General features: G+C 41.7%; 1 protein-coding gene across 2 annotated transcripts in view; it reads left to right on the top strand.

Moving 5' to 3' along the window:
* Positions 1 to 17,978, top strand: part of usp4 (ubiquitin specific peptidase 4 (proto-oncogene)) — a 112,369-nt gene that overhangs the window by 12,262 nt on the left and 82,129 nt on the right. For both annotated transcript variants that reach the window (XM_059944558.1, XM_059944560.1), the window contains exons 2-3: positions 7,150 to 7,277; positions 14,029 to 14,159. In XM_059944558.1, the coding sequence (XP_059800541.1) occupies positions 7,150 to 7,277; positions 14,029 to 14,159 (259 nt within the window). The remainder of the gene's footprint in view (positions 1 to 7,149; positions 7,278 to 14,028; positions 14,160 to 17,978) is intronic.

Raw genomic sequence — 17,978 nt, forward strand, 5'->3', positions numbered from 1 at the left:
ACGTGAAACCCAGCGATTCCCCAAAGATTATTTCTTAATGATGATTATTGCTATACCCGTGCTTTAGATTGAGTTTTGCCGATGTATCTGTTCTGAATGTTTGTATTAACCTTACTTTTGTGCCCCCCTTTATGAATAAAACCGTTCGAAAATAGTGCCATCAGACTCCAACGGACCTCTCTATCTTTGCTGGTGAGTTATCCAGTTACGGGATATGTTGTGTGGTGCAGCTGTGTCCCCAAAAGGCTGGCCATAGCTGACCACAGGCTGGAGGTGGTACACCAAAGCGAGATACCCAGGTGGCGATTAGTGCCTGGGCGCAAGGTTCGGAGGTGGTGTCGGTGAGCGGGACCGCATCTGGCCATCTTGTGAACCGGTCCACGATAGTGAGGAGGTGCCGCGCTCCACGTGACACTGGCAAGGGACCCGCGATATCCACATGAATGTGGTCGAAATGCCGGTGGGTGGGGTGGAACTGCTGCGGCAGAGCTTTCGTGTGCCGCTGCAGTTTGACAGTGCATGCACGTTTTGGCCCTTTCACTGACCTGCTTGCGGAGTCAGTGCCAAACGAACCTGTTGGAGACCATCCAGACGGTTGTCCTGATGGAGGGGTGCGCTAAGTTATGAATGGAGTTGAAAACGCGCCGCCGCCAGGCTGCCGGGACGGGGTTGGCTGGTGGTGACGTCACAGAGTAGGGTCCTCTCACCTGGGCCTACGGGGAGGTCCTGGAGCTGCAAACCGGAGACTGCAGTTCTGTAACTCGGAATCTCCTCGTCTGCCTGCTGCGCCTCCGCCAATGCTTCATTGTCTACCCTTTCGGACATGGCCTGAATGGTATGGTGAGAGAGAGCGTCCGCCACGACATTGTCCTTTCCCGAGACATGCCGGACATCCGTCGTGTATTCAGAGATGTAGGACAGATGTCGCTGCTGGCGGGACGACCAGGGATCGGACACCTTCATGAACGCAAAGGTAAGCGGTTTGTGGTCCGTGAACGCGGTGAAGGACCTACCTTCCAAGAAGTACCTGAAATGCCGGATTGCCAGGTATAGCGCCAACAGTTCCCGGTCGAAAGCACTGTATTTGAGCTCGGGTGGTCGCAGGTGTTTGCTGAAAAAGGCCAGGGGTTGCCAGCGACCCTCGATGAGTTGTTCCAGCACTCCACTGACTGCCGTGTTAGAGGCGTCCACTGTGAGGGCGGTAGGGGCGTCCATTCTGGGGTACACTAGCATCACGGCGTTTGCCAAGGCTTCTTTCGTTTTAATGAAAGCGGCGGCGGACTCCTCGTCCCAGGTAATGTCCTTGCCCTTACCCGACATCAGGGCGAACAGGGGGCGCATGATTCGGGCAGCTGAAGGGAGGAAGCGGTGGTAGAAATTCACCATACCCACGAATTCCTGAAGGCCTTTGATTGTGTTGGGTCGGGGGAAATGGCGGACTGCGTCTACCTTAGCAGGCAGAGGGGTTGCCCCGTCTTCAGTAATCCTGTGGCCCAGGAAGTCGATGGTGTCAAGCCCGAACTGGCATTTGGCCGGGTTGATTGTCAGGCTATATTCACTCAGTCAGGCGTAGAGTTGGCGGAGGTGGGACAGATGCTCCTGATGACTGCTGCTGGCTATGAAGATGTCGTCCAAATAGATGAAAGCGAAGTCCAGGTCGTGTCCCCCCGTGTCCATTAACTGCTGAAACGTCTGTGTGGCATTCTTTAGGCCGAACGGCATGCGGAGGAACTGAAAAGGCCGAAAGGGGTGATGAGTGTCGTTTTAGGGACATCGTCAGGATGCATAGGGATTTGATGGTATCCCCAGACGAGGTCCACCTTGGAGAAGATCCGTGCGCTGTGCAGGTTTGCTGCAAAATCCTGTATGTGCGGCACAGGGTAGCGGTCCGGTGTTGTAGCCTCGTTTAGCCTGCGGTAGTCGCTGCATGGTCTCCAGCCCCCGGATGCTTTGGGCACCATGTGCAGGGGGGAGGCCCATGGGCTGTCGGACCGCCGTATGATCCCCAATTCCTCCATCCTCTTGAACTCCTCCTTCGCCAGTCAGAGCTTGTCCGGGGGAAGCCTTCGAGCACGGACGTGGAGGGGTGGTCCCTGTGTCGGGATGTGGTGCTGTACGCCGTGTCTGGGCATGGCTGCCATGAACTGCGGTGCCAGAACTGATGGGAAATCCGCCAGGACTCTGGTGAAGTCGTTGTCAGACAGGGTGATGGAGTCTAGGTGTGGGGCCAGCAACTGGGTTTCACCCAGGGAGAACGTTTGAAAGGTCTCGGTGTGGACCAGTCTCTTCCTTGGCAGGTCGACCAGTAGGCTGTGAGCCCGCAAAAAGTCCACTCCCAGGAGCGGTTGGGCTACGGCGGCCAGTGTGAAGTCCCACGTGAACTGGCTGGAGCTGAACTGTAGCCGCACTGTACGGGTGCCATAGGTCCTTACTGTGCTGCTGTTCGCGGCCCTCAGGGTAGGACCCAGTGCCCTGTTGCGGGTGTCGTAACTCATCGGAGGTAAGATGCTGATCTCGGCTCCAGTGTCAACCAAAAAGCGGCGTCCCGACTGCTTGTCCCACACATACAGGAGGCGTTTCCCGGGAACTTGAAGGGCGGGCTACAGCAGCGGGCTTTTGCGCCCCACCGTTGGTGGTAGAAGCACCATTGTTTGTTGGTCTCCTCACCCCTCCCTCTGGGGTTAGTGGGCTCTGCTGCCGGGCCTGGTCTGGTCTGCCGCTGGGAGCGTGGCCTGGTGATCTGTGCAACGGACGCCCCACTCTCCTTCTTGGCTTTCCACAGCAAGTCCGCCCGGGCTGCCACCTTCCAGGGGTTGCTGAAATCCGCGTCGGACAGCAGCAGGTGTATGTCCTTGGGCAGCTGCTCCAGGAATGCCTGCTCAAACATGTGGCAGGGCTTGTGTCCTCCGGCCAGGGACAGCATCTCGTTCATCAAAGCTGATGGCGGTCTGTCTCCCAAACCATCCAGGTGCAGTAAGCGGGCAGCTCACTCGCGCCGTGAGAGTCTGAAAGTCCTTATGAGCAGGGCTTTGAATTCCGTGTATTTGACGTCCGCTGGGGGAGACTGTATGAACTCCTCAACTCGGGCCGCTGTTTCCTGGTCGAGGGAGCTCACCACGTAGTAGTAACGTGCGTCCTCCGAGGGTATCTGCCGAATGTGGAATTGGGCTTCTGCTTGCTGGAACCATAGGTGAGGTCGCAGTGTCCAGAAGCTTGGCAGTTTTAACGAAACTGCATGAACAGATGCTGTGGCATTCATCTTTGGCTCAAATATCGTTTAGGCCGTCGGGGTCACCAATTGTAGCGGTGTGCTGAAATAACGACACGTAGTCGATGAGCTGCAGTTGCAAAAGAGATTTATTCGAACCGCGGCCTCCTGATCCCTTCCTGATCCCGCCCTCCCCGGGCGGGAATGCGTATTCACAGTCCCGTCCCGCGCGCGGGCTTTTGCCCTTGCTGGTGAAGCAGACTTGGCGCCCTTTTTGGGACTGGCCTCCAGGCCGGCGCGCACCGATTAGTGAGCCGGTTCGAGTGCGCTGGGAAGTGGGTTGCCACAGTGTTAAATTTAAAAAATGGTCAAATGCAAAAAGAGAGAGGAAAAAATATAATAGCCATGATGAACAAATATGTGATAAATATTGAGAGCATGAGATGAACAGTACTTGAAAGTGTTGTGGGAACATTTCAATGAGAATTTTACAGCAATGTATCCTAAGCTTTGTCAAGGCCAATCCATGCTGAACAACTATTGCACTTGATCCTGTGTCTTGTTACCTTCTGATTAGAAGCATGAATTTGAACAAAACAACACATATTCATTCCTATGGACAAGTCAAAGATTCTACTTAGTTCCCCTGAATCTGAGGCATTAGATGATGGTGTTACAGCAGACTTTCACTTTTAGTTTTGAATTTTGTAATGTGAAACCAAAGATTGGGCCATTGTCTTCTCATCATTTCTCAGAAGTGAGTTGTAATGGAAAATCCCAGACAACTTCTGTCCAAACAGCAACTGATAAACTGCAGTTCCAGACATGCTACACCCACAAAGTGCTGGAGGAACTCAGCAGGCCAGCAGCATCTATGATCTACTGTTGATGTATCAGCTCAAATCATTGACTGCTTTCTCTTTTCCTTAGATGCTGCTTGGCTTGCTGAGTTTCTCCACCATTTTGTGTGTTGCTTAGATTTCTAGCATCTGCAGATTTTCTCTTTATGGTTTATGGTTCCAGGCATGCTAATAAAGACCACTTATGTCTGTGCACTAGTTACCTAAGAGAACTTTGGAAATAAAAGTAATTTCAATTTGCACTTTCTTAGCAAGCATTTATGCCTTGTGTTAGTGGAATTTAAGTTCCTTAGCACTACAAACCATGTTGTGCTTTACTGTGACATATTTCTGTGAGAAAATGTGATAGTAAAAATGATGAAGATGTTCATTTTGGGTGCTTAGTAAATTTTGCACAGTGCAAGATAATTGTACTGACAAAGTTTCTGATCTTAGGCAGTTGTTTGTTTTTCTGGGTTACTATCAATTAAAAGACAATAAGACATAGGGGCAGAATCAGGTAATTTGTTCCATCAAGTCTGCTCTGCCTTTCCATCAAGGCCAATTTATTGTCCCTCTCAACACAATTCTCCTGCCTTCTCCCCATAAACTTTAACCTTACTAAACAAGAACCCATCAGCCTCCGCACCCAATGACTTGGCTACCACAGCTATCTATGCATATTTTATCATGCTGCCAATTAAATTTGGTGATTTGTTGCAGTACATCACGTAGACTTTCAAGCCAGTCTTGCTTATCAGTACCAGTTTCTTTCTCAATGTCAATGTTGCTTAACTATGTACACCTAAAAAGTAATTGTAAAACTTTGTGAACCAGCACGTCTTTTGAAAATTAGAAATTTTTCAATGTTCATTTGTTTAGTTTGAGTAAGAAGTCACGCTTGCAGTTTAAAAAAAATTTCTATTCACAATTTTCTGTTGAATTGACTACTTTTTTGTAGAAAGTATTTTGACATTGAGTAGGTGAAGAATTTTTGCTTCATTGCACATTTAGCTTCCAAATTAGAAAAATATATTTTAAAAAATCAAAGGTAATGCTGTTGACTTTTCAGGCAAAGATTGGTCACATGAAGTTGTTAGGACTGCATAGCCTGAAACGTCAATGCAAGATGATGCTATGAAGAATGAGAAAAATCAATATTTGAAGGAGTTGAGAAAAATGATCTGGGTTATTACAAAGAACAGTATTTCTGTTACAAAAAGCTGAGTAGTGAACAACCCAAAGAGTAAATGCCTTGTTACTGCCTTCTGTTTTCTTGCTTGTTATAAGGGGCTCCATGGTCAATATTGAAAAGCTTTCTCAGTCACCAAGGTCCGTGCAATTTGCAATGTTGTTACTGCTATGGGTTGTAGGTGGAGATGTGTCTCTACCAAAGGAGATGTAAGGTGCTCTTCCCTCCGCTAGCCTGCATGTCACCCTTGGACAAAGTGTAGTACCTGGTTAGACCGCACCCTTCTCCCCCACCCCCCCCCCCAAACAGGGTCATGTGAAGTCACAGGAGCAGGGAGTGAACTGGTGCATATCACAAGTCCTGGTTATGTGACCATTAACGCCAAGCAGACAATATCTGAAGAGTTAGGGTCATCCCTCTTGTAAAGACACTGCCCAGAAGAAGGCAATGACAGACCACTTTTGTAGAAAAATTTGCCAAGAACAATCATGTTTGAGACCACAATTGCCCATGTCATAACACATGTCACATGACGATGAGATACTGCTGTTGTTAATATTTCATTTTCATCTACAGGATCTTACTGAGCTGTATCTCCACAGCATTTTCTTGTATTCACTATTCCTTAATGTACCTCCAAAACTTTTGCTTAGTGCATCTTTGCAGTTCATTTAAACTGTGTTCATTAACATTTTTAAAAATTCCTGCCTGTATTTGTTGTTGACTCTTAAGTAAAAACATCTCTTTATATTCTGTCAAACACCTTTCAATCAGATCACTCCTCAGATTTCACTGAGAGCAGAAATAGACTCGTTCTGCTTTTTCCAACATATTTGCAACTTTTTTACTTGGGGCAGCATCCTTGTAAATCTTTTTCTATGATATGTGGTTTTATAATGTCTGAATCAGAATTGTGTGCAAACAATCACAGGTACTTTATGTATAACCTATCACTGTGAAAATAGTCTATTCCCATATTGCCTTTTCAGTTAAGATTAACAATCATTAAATAATCTTTTAATGAATTTGTTAATAAACATATTGACCTGTGAGAAATGAGTGTTGAAGAGGTTGCTGTGTTATGAGTACTGTAGTGGTATTGACAGTTGATCATGGCTACCAGTCTAGATAAGGGGACAATTGTACCAAGCTACACTTGAGTAGAGATCTGCTAGCTTATTTAATCTTTTGTCAGCAAAATTTATCTGCTCACACATTCACAAGTAGTTGTGTTAAACCTCGTATGAATGGGGCAGTTAGGGCATGTTCTAAAAGGGCTGCCAAATCCTAGAAACCGGCTGAAAGGACAGAAGTATAAATGTTACCTGGATGTTCCAACTGGTGGTCTCTTCACCTCTTATCCTCAATGTCAGCCCCACTTTTAGGAATATGAAAGTAAAAGGAAAGACACTTTGTATACACGCATTTTCATGGTTAGTTTTATTTTGGAGTTAACAACTAACCCAAAGTCAAGGCAGCAAAAGAGAACATTGAAAATTAATATATCATTTTGAGGCATTACTTTTTCCTGATCTTTACTTATGGACAGGAAATGCATCCCTTTTAACAATTCTATAACATTTGGAGGCAGACTTACAGGTCCTTGGGGCAAATCACTTGCATATCCAAAGGTTTAGGAAATGAGGATAGGCATGATTATGTGGTGTCATACTGGTGACCCAGGTTCAACACCTGCTGCTGTGACTGGGTGCTCCAGTTTCCCCCAACCCCCTCCGTATTCCAAAGATGTACTGGTTGGTTATTGTAAATTGTCCTGTAACTAGGCTGTGGTTAAATCTCTTTGTTGTTTGGCTGTGTGTCTTGAAGAGCCTATTCCATGTTGTATCCCAGTAAATAAATCAGAATAACTTCAAATCTCTCAACAACCTATGAATGTTTTGTATTTGCAGGTACCTAATAGACAGTAGGTGGTTTAAACAGTGGAAGAAATATGTGGGTTTCGACAACTGGGATATGTACAATGTTGGAGAACGTGGAATGTTTCCAGGCCCAATCGATAATTCTGGGCTCTTTGCAGGTATTACAATCCTGTACTCCCAAGCTTTAATTTATTTGAAAATGATGGAACTTTGAACTAGTTTTGGTCTTAATTGTATTTTGGTCTTAGATTAATGTATTAATCATATTGAGTAATGCATTGAATCCAAGGCACTTTTCAATTAACACACATCTTTTGCCAATTATTTAAAGAATAATTACCCAGTTTATTATGATAATTCTGTAATTTATCTCAGATTCTAAATTGGAATTGAATAGCAGTAGCTTCTGGCATAGGTGAAGGCTGTATTAGATTCAACTGCAATGATCCAGCATTTATAAAGTGGGATAAAAGGAATTACAAAGTTGTGTAGCCATGATTGCATCTGATACTAAGCAGGAGGCACACTCAATGGTATAGACAGAAATTAGGAAATTGCAAAGGGACGCATTGTGACAGATCAAGGTTAAAATGGGGAGTTATGAGGGCATTCACTTTGGATCCAAAAAAAGATGCATCAGAAACTTTTCTTAATCTGGTTGGAGACTAGCAACTGCAGAGTGCAAATGGGATTTAGATATCCAAATTAGAGCTATCACTAAAAAGCTTGTATGCAACAATATAACAGTAATCAAAATAGTAATGAAATATAAACCTTTTTTTCCCAAGGTAACAGAAATACAAAACAAAGAAAGTGATGTAGTTGATTCTCCATCAAGGTTATGTGTTTTATTGTGTGTGGGTATTGCACCTTGGGAAAGAGATGTCAGGCTTGCCGCATTGTAATGAAATAATTCACCTCAGTGATAGCTCCTTTTGGACAAATGCCTTATAAGGGGATTGTCCTTGGAGAATTGTTTTTGCTGTAAAAAGATGCCTTTTATGAATGGTAAAAATCTGATTTTAAAGGCCATATAAGTTTTGGAAAACTCTTGGATTGTAAATGAAACACAAGTGCAGCTCCGTCTAATTATAATTATGTTTTATGTATCTGTGTCTTTACTCTTTCAAGAATAATTATGCAAAGCTATTTGTGGAGATTTAAACATGGTTTATATAAGCAATATTCAGAAAAACAACTTAAAACTTACAGTTGTTAAATTGCCTTGGGTGAGCTTTGCAGCTTGGAGTGGCTGCCAAACAGACAGTAAAAATGTAGGCAATTCACAGATAGATATAAGAATTTGGGTTATTGTAGAAGACAATTTCTGCTTCCCCAAATTTAACCTTTATCGTGTTAATGGTAGCCCTTCTAAAGATTCTGGTTGGTGTCTAATTTTAGCGTCTGAAGAATATAATTGTAAATAGCAAAAGTGTTATTGGAAGAGCATCTTGGATATAGTGATGGGAGAGAATAATAATGAATCAAAAATGACGATCCAGAATTGAGGACAATGTCATATGTTGAATGGGAATAGCAGACAAGTGAACAAGTGGTAGACATTCAAAAGTGACACTTTGAAAGTTCAGGGCCAATTTATTTTTGTAAGGGTAAAAGGCAGGGAAAAGTCCTAGACATCAGACGATTTTGTGGGTTTGATAAAGTAAGGAAACATGGCAAATATAGGCAACTGAAAAAGTGGGAAGGTTTCAGTGGACATTTTTAAAACAAAGTCTAGAAATTGGAAAGATAGGACATGAACAACACAGATTTTTTAAAAAATAAAAGAAATTAAGGCAAACCTCTAAGCAATGTAGTAGAAACATAGAAATCCTACAGCACATTACAGTCCCTTCGGCCCACAAAGCTGTACTGAATGTGTCCCTACCTTAGAAATTACTAGGGTTACCCATAGCCCTTTATTTTCTAAGCTCCATGTACCTATTCAAAAGTCTCTTAAAAGACCCTATCGTATCCGCCTCTACCACTGTTGCCAGCAGCCCATTCCACGCAAAAAAAAAACTTACCCCTGACATCTCCTCTGTACCTACTCCCAAGCACCTTAAACCTGTGCCCTCTTGTGGCATCCATTTCAGCCCAGGGTAAAAGCCTCTGACTATCCACATGATAAATGCCTCTCATCATCTTATACACCTCTATCAGGTCACGGCTCGTCCTCAGTCGCTCCAAGGAGAAAAGGCCAAGTTCATTCAACCTGTCATCATTGGGCATGCTCTCCAATCCAGGCAACATCCTTATAAATCTCCTCTGCACCCTTTCTATGGTTTCCACATCCTTCCTGCAGTGAGACGACTAGAACAGAGCACAGTACTCCAAGTGGGGTTTGACCAGGGTCCTATATAGCTGCAACATTACCTCTCGTCTCCTACATTCAACTCCATGATTGATGAAGGCCAATATACCGTATGCCTTCTTAACCACAGAGTCAACCTGCACAGCTGCTTTGAGTGTCCTATGAACTCGGACCCCAATATCCCTCTGATCCTCTACACTGCCTAGAGTCTTACCATCAATACTATATTCTGCCATCATATTTGACCTACCAAAATGAACCTATCTGAGTTGAACTCCATCTGCCACTTCTCAGCCCAGTTTTGTATCCTGTCAATGTCCCGCTGTAACCTCTGACAGTGCTCCACACTATCCACAACACCCCCACCTTTGCGTCATCAGCTAACTTACTAACCCATCCCTCCACTTCCTCATACAGGTCATTTATAAAAATCACAAAAAGTAAGGGTCCCAGAACAGATCCCTGAGGCACTCCACTAGTGATTGACCTCCATGCAGAATATGACCCATCTACGACCACTCTTTGCCTTCTGTGGGCAAGCCAGTTCTGGATCCACAAAGCAATGTCCCCTTGGATCCCATGCCTCCTTACTTTCTCAATAAGCCTTGCATGGGGTAACTTTCAAATGCCTTGCTGAAATCCATATACACTACACCTACTGCTCTTTCTTTCATCAATGTGTTTAGTCATATCCTCAAAAAATTCAATCGGGCTTGTTAGGCACGACCTGCCCTTTTCAAAGCCATGCTGACTATTCCTAATCATATTATATCTCTCCAAATGTACTTAATCCTGCCTGTCAGGATCTTCTCCATCAACTTACCAACCACTGAGGTAAGACTCACTTGTCCATAATTTCCTCTATCTCTGCTCCCTTTCTTGAATAAAGGAACAACATCCGCAACCCTCCAATCCTCCGGAACAGTTTCCATCCCCATTGATGATGCAAAGATCATTGCCAGAGTCTCAGCAATCTCCTCCCTTGCCTCCCACAGTAGCCACATCTCATTTGGTCCCAGCGACTTATCCAACTTGATGCTTTCCAAAAGCTCCAGCACATCCTCCTCCTTAATATCTACATGCTCAAGCCACGACCCCACCTCTTTTGTCTCACTCCCAGTCCTTTCTGAAACATCTAAAACCCGGCACTTGAAGTAACAATTTCTGTCCCTGGGCCATCCAAGTCTCTGTAATGGCCACCACATCATATCTCCAAGTACTGATACACGCTCTAAGCTCATCCGCTTTGTTCACAACACTCCTTGCATTAAAATAGACCCATCTCAAACCATCAGTCTGAATGCATCCCTTCTCTATCACCTGCCTATCCTCCCTCTCGCACTGTCTTCAAGCTTTCTTTATTTGTGAGCCAATCTCCTCTTCCCCGGTCTCTTCAGTTTGGTTTCCAACCCCAACAATTCTAGTTTAAACTCTATGCAGTAGCCTTAGCAAACTTCTCTGCCAGGATATTGGTCCCCCTGGGATTCAAGTGCAACCCCTTCTTTTTGTACAGGTCTCACCTCCCCCAAAAGAGGTGGGGCAGGTGTGGAAAAGCTTCTTTGTCTTCTCCTCACAAATTACATTCCTAGCTTTGTAATTGGCTTAATAGGCTGCTAAATGCCACAGGAAACTTAGTTGCATATTGTCAATCATCTACTTCTGTTGAATGTAATTTATGTGTCTTCAAATTAGAAAAAAAGCGCTTTTCTTCAAAATAAAAAGGCAGTGAAGGGCTCAGTCCTGGTCAACCATTACAGCTGGCACACAGAGATAATACAAACAGATTTCATGGGTAGCAACTGTATCTCTTCTGAACCACAGAGATGGCTGTCAACAGGAGCCAACCATGTAATAGACTCAACACACATTAATCTGACCTCTTGATGTTCTAAGAATGCTTTTAGCCAAGAAGTCTGTTCAGCAGTTCTATTTTAGAAAGGATGTCTAGTATGATCCTGCAAATGTTCGTTCTGTGTTTATTGATGAGGATTAATTCCTTCAAAAAATATTGTAAAGCAGCTAGAACAAATACCAATTTTAAATCTCTAGAAGGAAGTCACAGTTGTGACTGAAGTGAGAACAAGTCCAACTAACTTTAAACAAAAAAAATAGAAATTATAAATCTTTCATTTAAAGGTGTGCTTCAAAATTCAGCATTGAAAATTTCCCAACAATTTTATTTTTTGGTTATTTTTATGAACCATGTACAAACTACCAATATTATCATGAAAAAGAATACAAGGAATAGAACCATATATCACAGAAACAGGCCTTTTAGCCCACCACATCCATAAAATTCTACACCAATCTTACTTTCCAGCCCTTGGCCCTTCAACTTATAGTCCTTTACAATTCAAATATTCACCTTAAATGTTAGAATTTTGCCTCCACCCCCCATTTAGGCATTATAGTCCAGATTCCAACCTCACTATGGGTTAACTATTCCTCAGATCCCCTCAAAACCTCCCAGGTGTTCTGATTTTCTAAACTTTTGCTATGGGTTTTCTCATTATCTACCCTATCTGTGCCCTTCAATTTGGTACAGTTCAATCAAAAATCTCCTTCAACTACCTCAAGGAAACCTTTACATTCTCTCATGATTGGAATCTCCATTCCAGGCAATATCCTGCTAATCAATAGTACAACTAGAACTGTACACAGTACTCCATCATACAGCCTAATTAATACTTAATAATGTTGTTTTGACTTTCTGTACCCTGCTTAATGAAGTCAAGTATCCTGTATCACATTATCTACACATGGTGCTACCTTCAGGGACTTTTGGTTTGGTCCTGTTGTTTCCAAAGCACTGTAAGGTCGTACTATTCATTGTGTCATATCCTCATTAGTCCTCCCAAAAGATTTCACCTCACACTTATCAGGATTAAATACTACCTGACATTGCTCTGCCCACCTTACCAACTCATCAGCATCACACCCTGCAGTAAACGGCTAGCCAGCTCAGTAAAGGAACCATGTCACCTGCAGACTTAAATAAACAAACATTAACATTTTGGAAATGAATATTGGATGTTTGTGAAAAACAGTAAAAGACCCTAAACCAATCACTGTAGTACACAGGCTTACAGTTGTAAAAGCAACCTCCTACTTCTCTCCTCTCCCCCCCCCCCCCCCCCCAACATCAAGCTCTCTCTCCTATTATCAAACCAAAGTTTGATCCAATCTGCTCTAGAAACTATAGGCTCTAATGTTTTGACCCAATCTCCCTAGCAGGACCTCATTGAAGTTCATGCAGTTTAGACCAACTGCATTGCCTCATCAATGCATTTTGTTATCCTTATAAAAAAAATCAATCAAATTGGTTACAGCGTTTCACTTCACCATATCATAGCAATTATGTTTGATTAATCACCGTCTTTTCAAATTTATTGTGTTCCTCATTTTTTTTTCAATAGTTTCCCCATCACTTTAGACCAACTGCCTTGTAATTACCTAGCTTATCCCTCCTGCCCATACTGAAAAGGTAGTCCCACATTTCCTGACATTCAGCTATCTGCCACCTTACCCATCGCCAGTGGAGATTGTCCAAGCCTTGGCAATCTCATCCCTCGCTTCTGACAGCAGCCTGGGATACATCCACCGTAAAGAAAGAATAACTTCTCCTTTCTAATGGTAACTTTTCCTACAGTTTTATTGGAGTAGGGCAATTTATTTTGTATTAATGAATAAGGATGAGGAACATTCATTTAAGATTTCATCTCCATCTGGCTCCATTCAAAGATTGCCTCTTTGCTCCCTTCTGGGTCCTATTTTCCTCTTGCACTTGATGCTACAAGTTGGATAAATCACCATGACCGAATGAGATGTACCCCAGGCTACTGTGGGAGGCGAGGGAGGAGATTGCTGAGACTCTGGCAATGATCTCTGCATCATCAATGAGGATGGGAGACAGTCTGGAGGATTGGAGGGTTGCGGATGTTATTGCCTTATTCAGGAAAGGGAGTAGAGGTAGCCCAGGAAATTATAGACGAGTGAGTCTTACTTCAGTGGTTGTTAAGTTGATGGAGAAGATCCAGAGAGGCAGGATTTATGAATATTTGGAGAGGTATAATATGATTAGGAATAGTTAGCATGGCTTTGTTAAGGGCAGGTCGTGCCTTATGAGCCCGATTGAATTTTTTGAGGATATGACTAAACACATTGATGAAGGAAGAGCAACTGTACATGTCATCAAATACTACCCTCAGATTCACTTTCTTGCAGACATTCAGAGTAAATACAAAGAAACATAATACGTTTGTAGAATCAATGAGGAACTGTACACTGCAAAGGTTGTTAAACAACCAATGTGCATTGTGCAAACACAAAAAAATAAAAAAAAATAAGTAATCATTGACAACAAGATTTGTGAAATCCCTGAAAGTGAATCTATAGTTTATGTAATCAGTTCACTGTTTGGTTGAGTGAATTTATCCACAATGGTTCAAGAGACTGATGTGAAGAGCATCCAAGTTGCTCCTTAACTGTGTTAACTGATATTTATGTGTTCATATTTATTTAAACCTTGAACTGTAACTTGAGTTTTTACTGTTGCACTATCTTAAGTTGTAGTCTTTTATTAATCTTTTGTGCAGAAGTAGAATCTCAGGTCCTGAAGGAACATTTGATTGATGAATTAGATTATGTCTTAGTTCCCACTGAAGCTTGGAACAAGTTGGTCACTTGGTACGGTTGCATTGAGGGTCAGGAACCCATTGTACGAAAGGTAAGACTATGTTAAAATGAATTTTGAGTTATTTGAATATTTGTACTTAATTTTACACAGTTAATTTTGAGTTCATTATGGTACACATTTATGTCATAAAGTAGAAAGCTCGCAGCAAGCTAATGTTTGGAAGCAAAATTCATTCAAGGAAAGCTAAACTGTTCATCTCTTAAAATGCTGGCAAGACTGCAATTCATTTCCGTAGTTGTTCTGAGGTCTTTCTATACCAGTTTGTACGTTACATATTTTTGTTGTATAAGACTCGCTCGCATTTACTAGAACAGGAAACTGGTTTGGTTTTATAACAGTCACAGATTTTCAAATTATTCTGAAAATGCTGGGATTCAATCTCTTAGGATCTTAATTGGTAGTCCATTACTGATATTGGTGCACAATTTTTTGTGTGTGTATATATACATACATACACACACATATATATTAAATTGAAACTAATATTTTTTGCACATAGTTTTTAATACCCAGGAATTCTATGCATTACCTTCCCTGCCTTGTGGCATTTTTAAATGGTGCAACAAAAATGGAAAATACTGGATTGCAGGCTATCTTTCATTTGTAGAAAGAGAAATGGAATTAATATATCAAACTGCAACTGAAAATTAACTTCTGTTTTCCAGTTTTGACCTGAAACAACTTTTCACTCTTCAAAGTTCACAGTACGTTTATTATCAAAGTATGTACACCATTTATGACTTTGAGATTCTTCTTTCAAGTAGCTACAAAACAAAGAAACACAATAGAATTCTCAAAAAAAAATCCCACACCACAAAGACAGTCAAACATCCATTGTGCGAAAAAGAAAGAACAAATTGTACAAACAATCAATCTGCAGAATATGAACCACAGAGTACCCAAAAATAGTCCACAGCTATGGAGTCAGTTCAGTTCTGCAGCCAGTCAAGAGCCCAGTGACTATAGGCTGAAGCCCCAGAGTCAGTTCAGCATAGTGAGCCAAATACTGGTTTGTCCTTCACCCTTGGTCTCAACGCCTTAATCATTTTAATCTGGCTCAGTACTTAAATCAGGCAAACATTGGTTCATCATCCACTCTCAGACCTGGATCTCATTGCTTCAGTCCGCCTGATGATTCAATTTGGCCCCAAGTCTTCGCTTCAGCAATGACCACCTTACCTTGAGTTCAGTTTGCTGAATCCTTCATATTACAAACACCAAGTTGTACAAATTGTTCAAAAGTACACCTTTTAACCAGAAATTATGGGCTGTAGGTTAAAGTGATTGTGGTTCTAAAAAAGTAGACTTGTTAGTTGTCTGCAAAGTATCACTGTCTCATTGGGTGTCATCTTCTTCAGAGACTCTTACTGACTTAGAGTTTCCAACATTTCAACATTTATTTCTGACTTCTGGCACCTGCTTTTTTTTTGTAATTTTTCAGAAGGAAAATGGGTTTTTGGAAGGGTTTAGTATTTTCATCTTTAATGAAAACGCTAAACTTTCAGGTACTGATTTGATTTTCAGAAAACCAATTTCATTAAAATTATCTTGTGTTAATTTGTTCTCCGCAATGGTCTTCAAAACTGTAGAAATATTTTTGTAAGATCATGAGATTGATGGCTATACCAGGCATTTTGTATGAACTGTCAGCTGTATTGAATGGAGAAATGTTTAAATTTTAGAATCCAAAGTTAGGAAAATGGCTTTAGTTAATTTAGTAGAGATAAAAGTCTGGTTAACTTTACATTTTGTTGTCTTTCTACTATTAGGTTTGCACAGACACAAACAAATGTAGTAGCTTCCATCCTGCTAGTTTTTTTTTGGCAGCTACTTTGTTTTTATCAATGTGTAAAATAAATTTGGAGGGTTTGAATTCCAAAGCTGCATCCTTAAAATTTATTGGCTTATATTGTGCAAGTGGGTGCCAAATACGATTTGAGTATGTTACATGTTTCTAAGCTCAAATCCCCTGATGTTGCACTTATTCCTAGGTATGACTTTCTTGGGAGTGGATGATTAAAGCTTGTCACTTTATGGTAGTCAAAATATGGCCACTGCTCTTAAGCACATAATATGTACTTATCACATATTATGTAATAAATTGACTGACCAGTTAATGTCCCTCTAAATTTCAAGATTTCTATTTTGATTGCTGCTTTCAGGTTTTTTGCAGTGTGAATTAAACACTTTTTTCTTATACAGTACCAGCATTATTCCTCATTTAGAAACAAAGAAAGTTTCCCTTTGGACAATGCTTCAACACTTCTCAGTCACCTCCAATCTTGGAAAAAGCATCCTCTCAATATTGACCTTATGTAAAACATTTCATTATAATACTGAAGACGTCAAACTGATTTTTTTTTTGGAAAAAGTTAAGAAATGAATAGCCATCAAGAGGTTCTAAAGCATTTAAAATATTGTAGGTGCACTTGAAAATAGTAAATATAATTGATTTAGCAGTGAAAGTTTTTTTTAAAGAAGTATTTTCCATTAAAGCTCAGATTATCTTTAAAATACTGCTTTGCTTGTGGTTGACAGAAGTTTACAGTACTACTTTTCTTTTGTCTGTAGTCTTGTTCTGTGTTTGTTTAAATTCCCTCATTTACTGGATAAGCTTGATTTATACTCACCTGGTTCATTCCCCTTTTTTTATAAACACAGCATTGACATTCCCCATACTTGTTCCTTCCTTCAGCTTAACAAACTTCTTTCTGATTTTAGGAGTCCTGGTGAAGAGTCATAAGATCAATGAAATGAAAGTTGGCTTCCTGTGCTTATTTGAAAGCCAGACTTAAAAAGCTTGCACAGGATGATAGGAAAGTTGGTATTGGAGTCAGGATAAAAACAGCAGTGATAAAATTAATCTATTTTAGAGGCTAGAGAAAGAGACGTTGACGTGAATCTGTTGAAAAGGTTGAGCCTGTAGTAAAAACAAATGTGGGTAGAGGTTTCATTAGCAGATGATATAAGTTGGGTAGAATTGAACAATTTTATAAAAGTTGATATGTGGTCTGAAAGTTAGTTTTAAAAATACCTTTGTCATTAATTGTTTTGTTTGTACCTCAGTTTCTGTCTCAGATAACCGCCAGTCAGAGAATTGGTTAGAAAATGTTGTTCGTAGCCAAAGCAATAGAAAGATTTTGCTTTTGGACCATTAGACATGGGAGCAGCAATAGGCCATTTCGCCCATTAAGGCTGCTATGCCATTCTATCATGGCAGATAGCAGAGTGAAGGGATATGGGGAGAAGGCAGGAATGGGGTACTGATTGTGTATGATCAGCCATGATCACAGTGAATGGCGGTGCTGGCTAGAAGGGCCAAATGGCCTACTCCTGCACCTATTGTCTATTGTCTATTTATTAATCCTCTCATCCTATTCTCCTGCCTTCTCTCCATAACCTTTGACACCCTGACTAACCAAGAACCTATTGACCTCTGTTTTAGATATACTCAATAACTTGGCCTCCGAAAAGAAAAACATCACTTTAGAACAGAGATGAGGAGGAATTTCTTTAGAGGGTGATGAATTTGTGGAATTCATTGCCACAGGTGGTTGTGGAGGCCGTGTCCTGTGGTCCTAGATTAGACTTCCCCACTGTAAGAAACACCCTGTCCTCATTTCAATGAGATTCACCCTTATTCTTCTAAACTTCAGCAAGTACAGGCCCAGAACCATCAAACACTCCTCATGCGCTAGCCTTTTTTGAGTACTTAGTTTAAGTAAATTTGTATTCATCCAATATTAAGTATTGCTTTGGTCATGTGTCAATATCAAACTCTGTGTATTGAAATCAGTGTTTTCAGGTAGTTTCCAAAGATAACCTAGATAACGTGCTTAGAGTAGGTTC

The sequence above is a fragment of the Hypanus sabinus genome, chromosome 19 (assembly GCF_030144855.1).
Source record: "Hypanus sabinus isolate sHypSab1 chromosome 19, sHypSab1.hap1, whole genome shotgun sequence".
Taxonomy (NCBI): domain Eukaryota; kingdom Metazoa; phylum Chordata; class Chondrichthyes; order Myliobatiformes; family Dasyatidae; genus Hypanus; species Hypanus sabinus.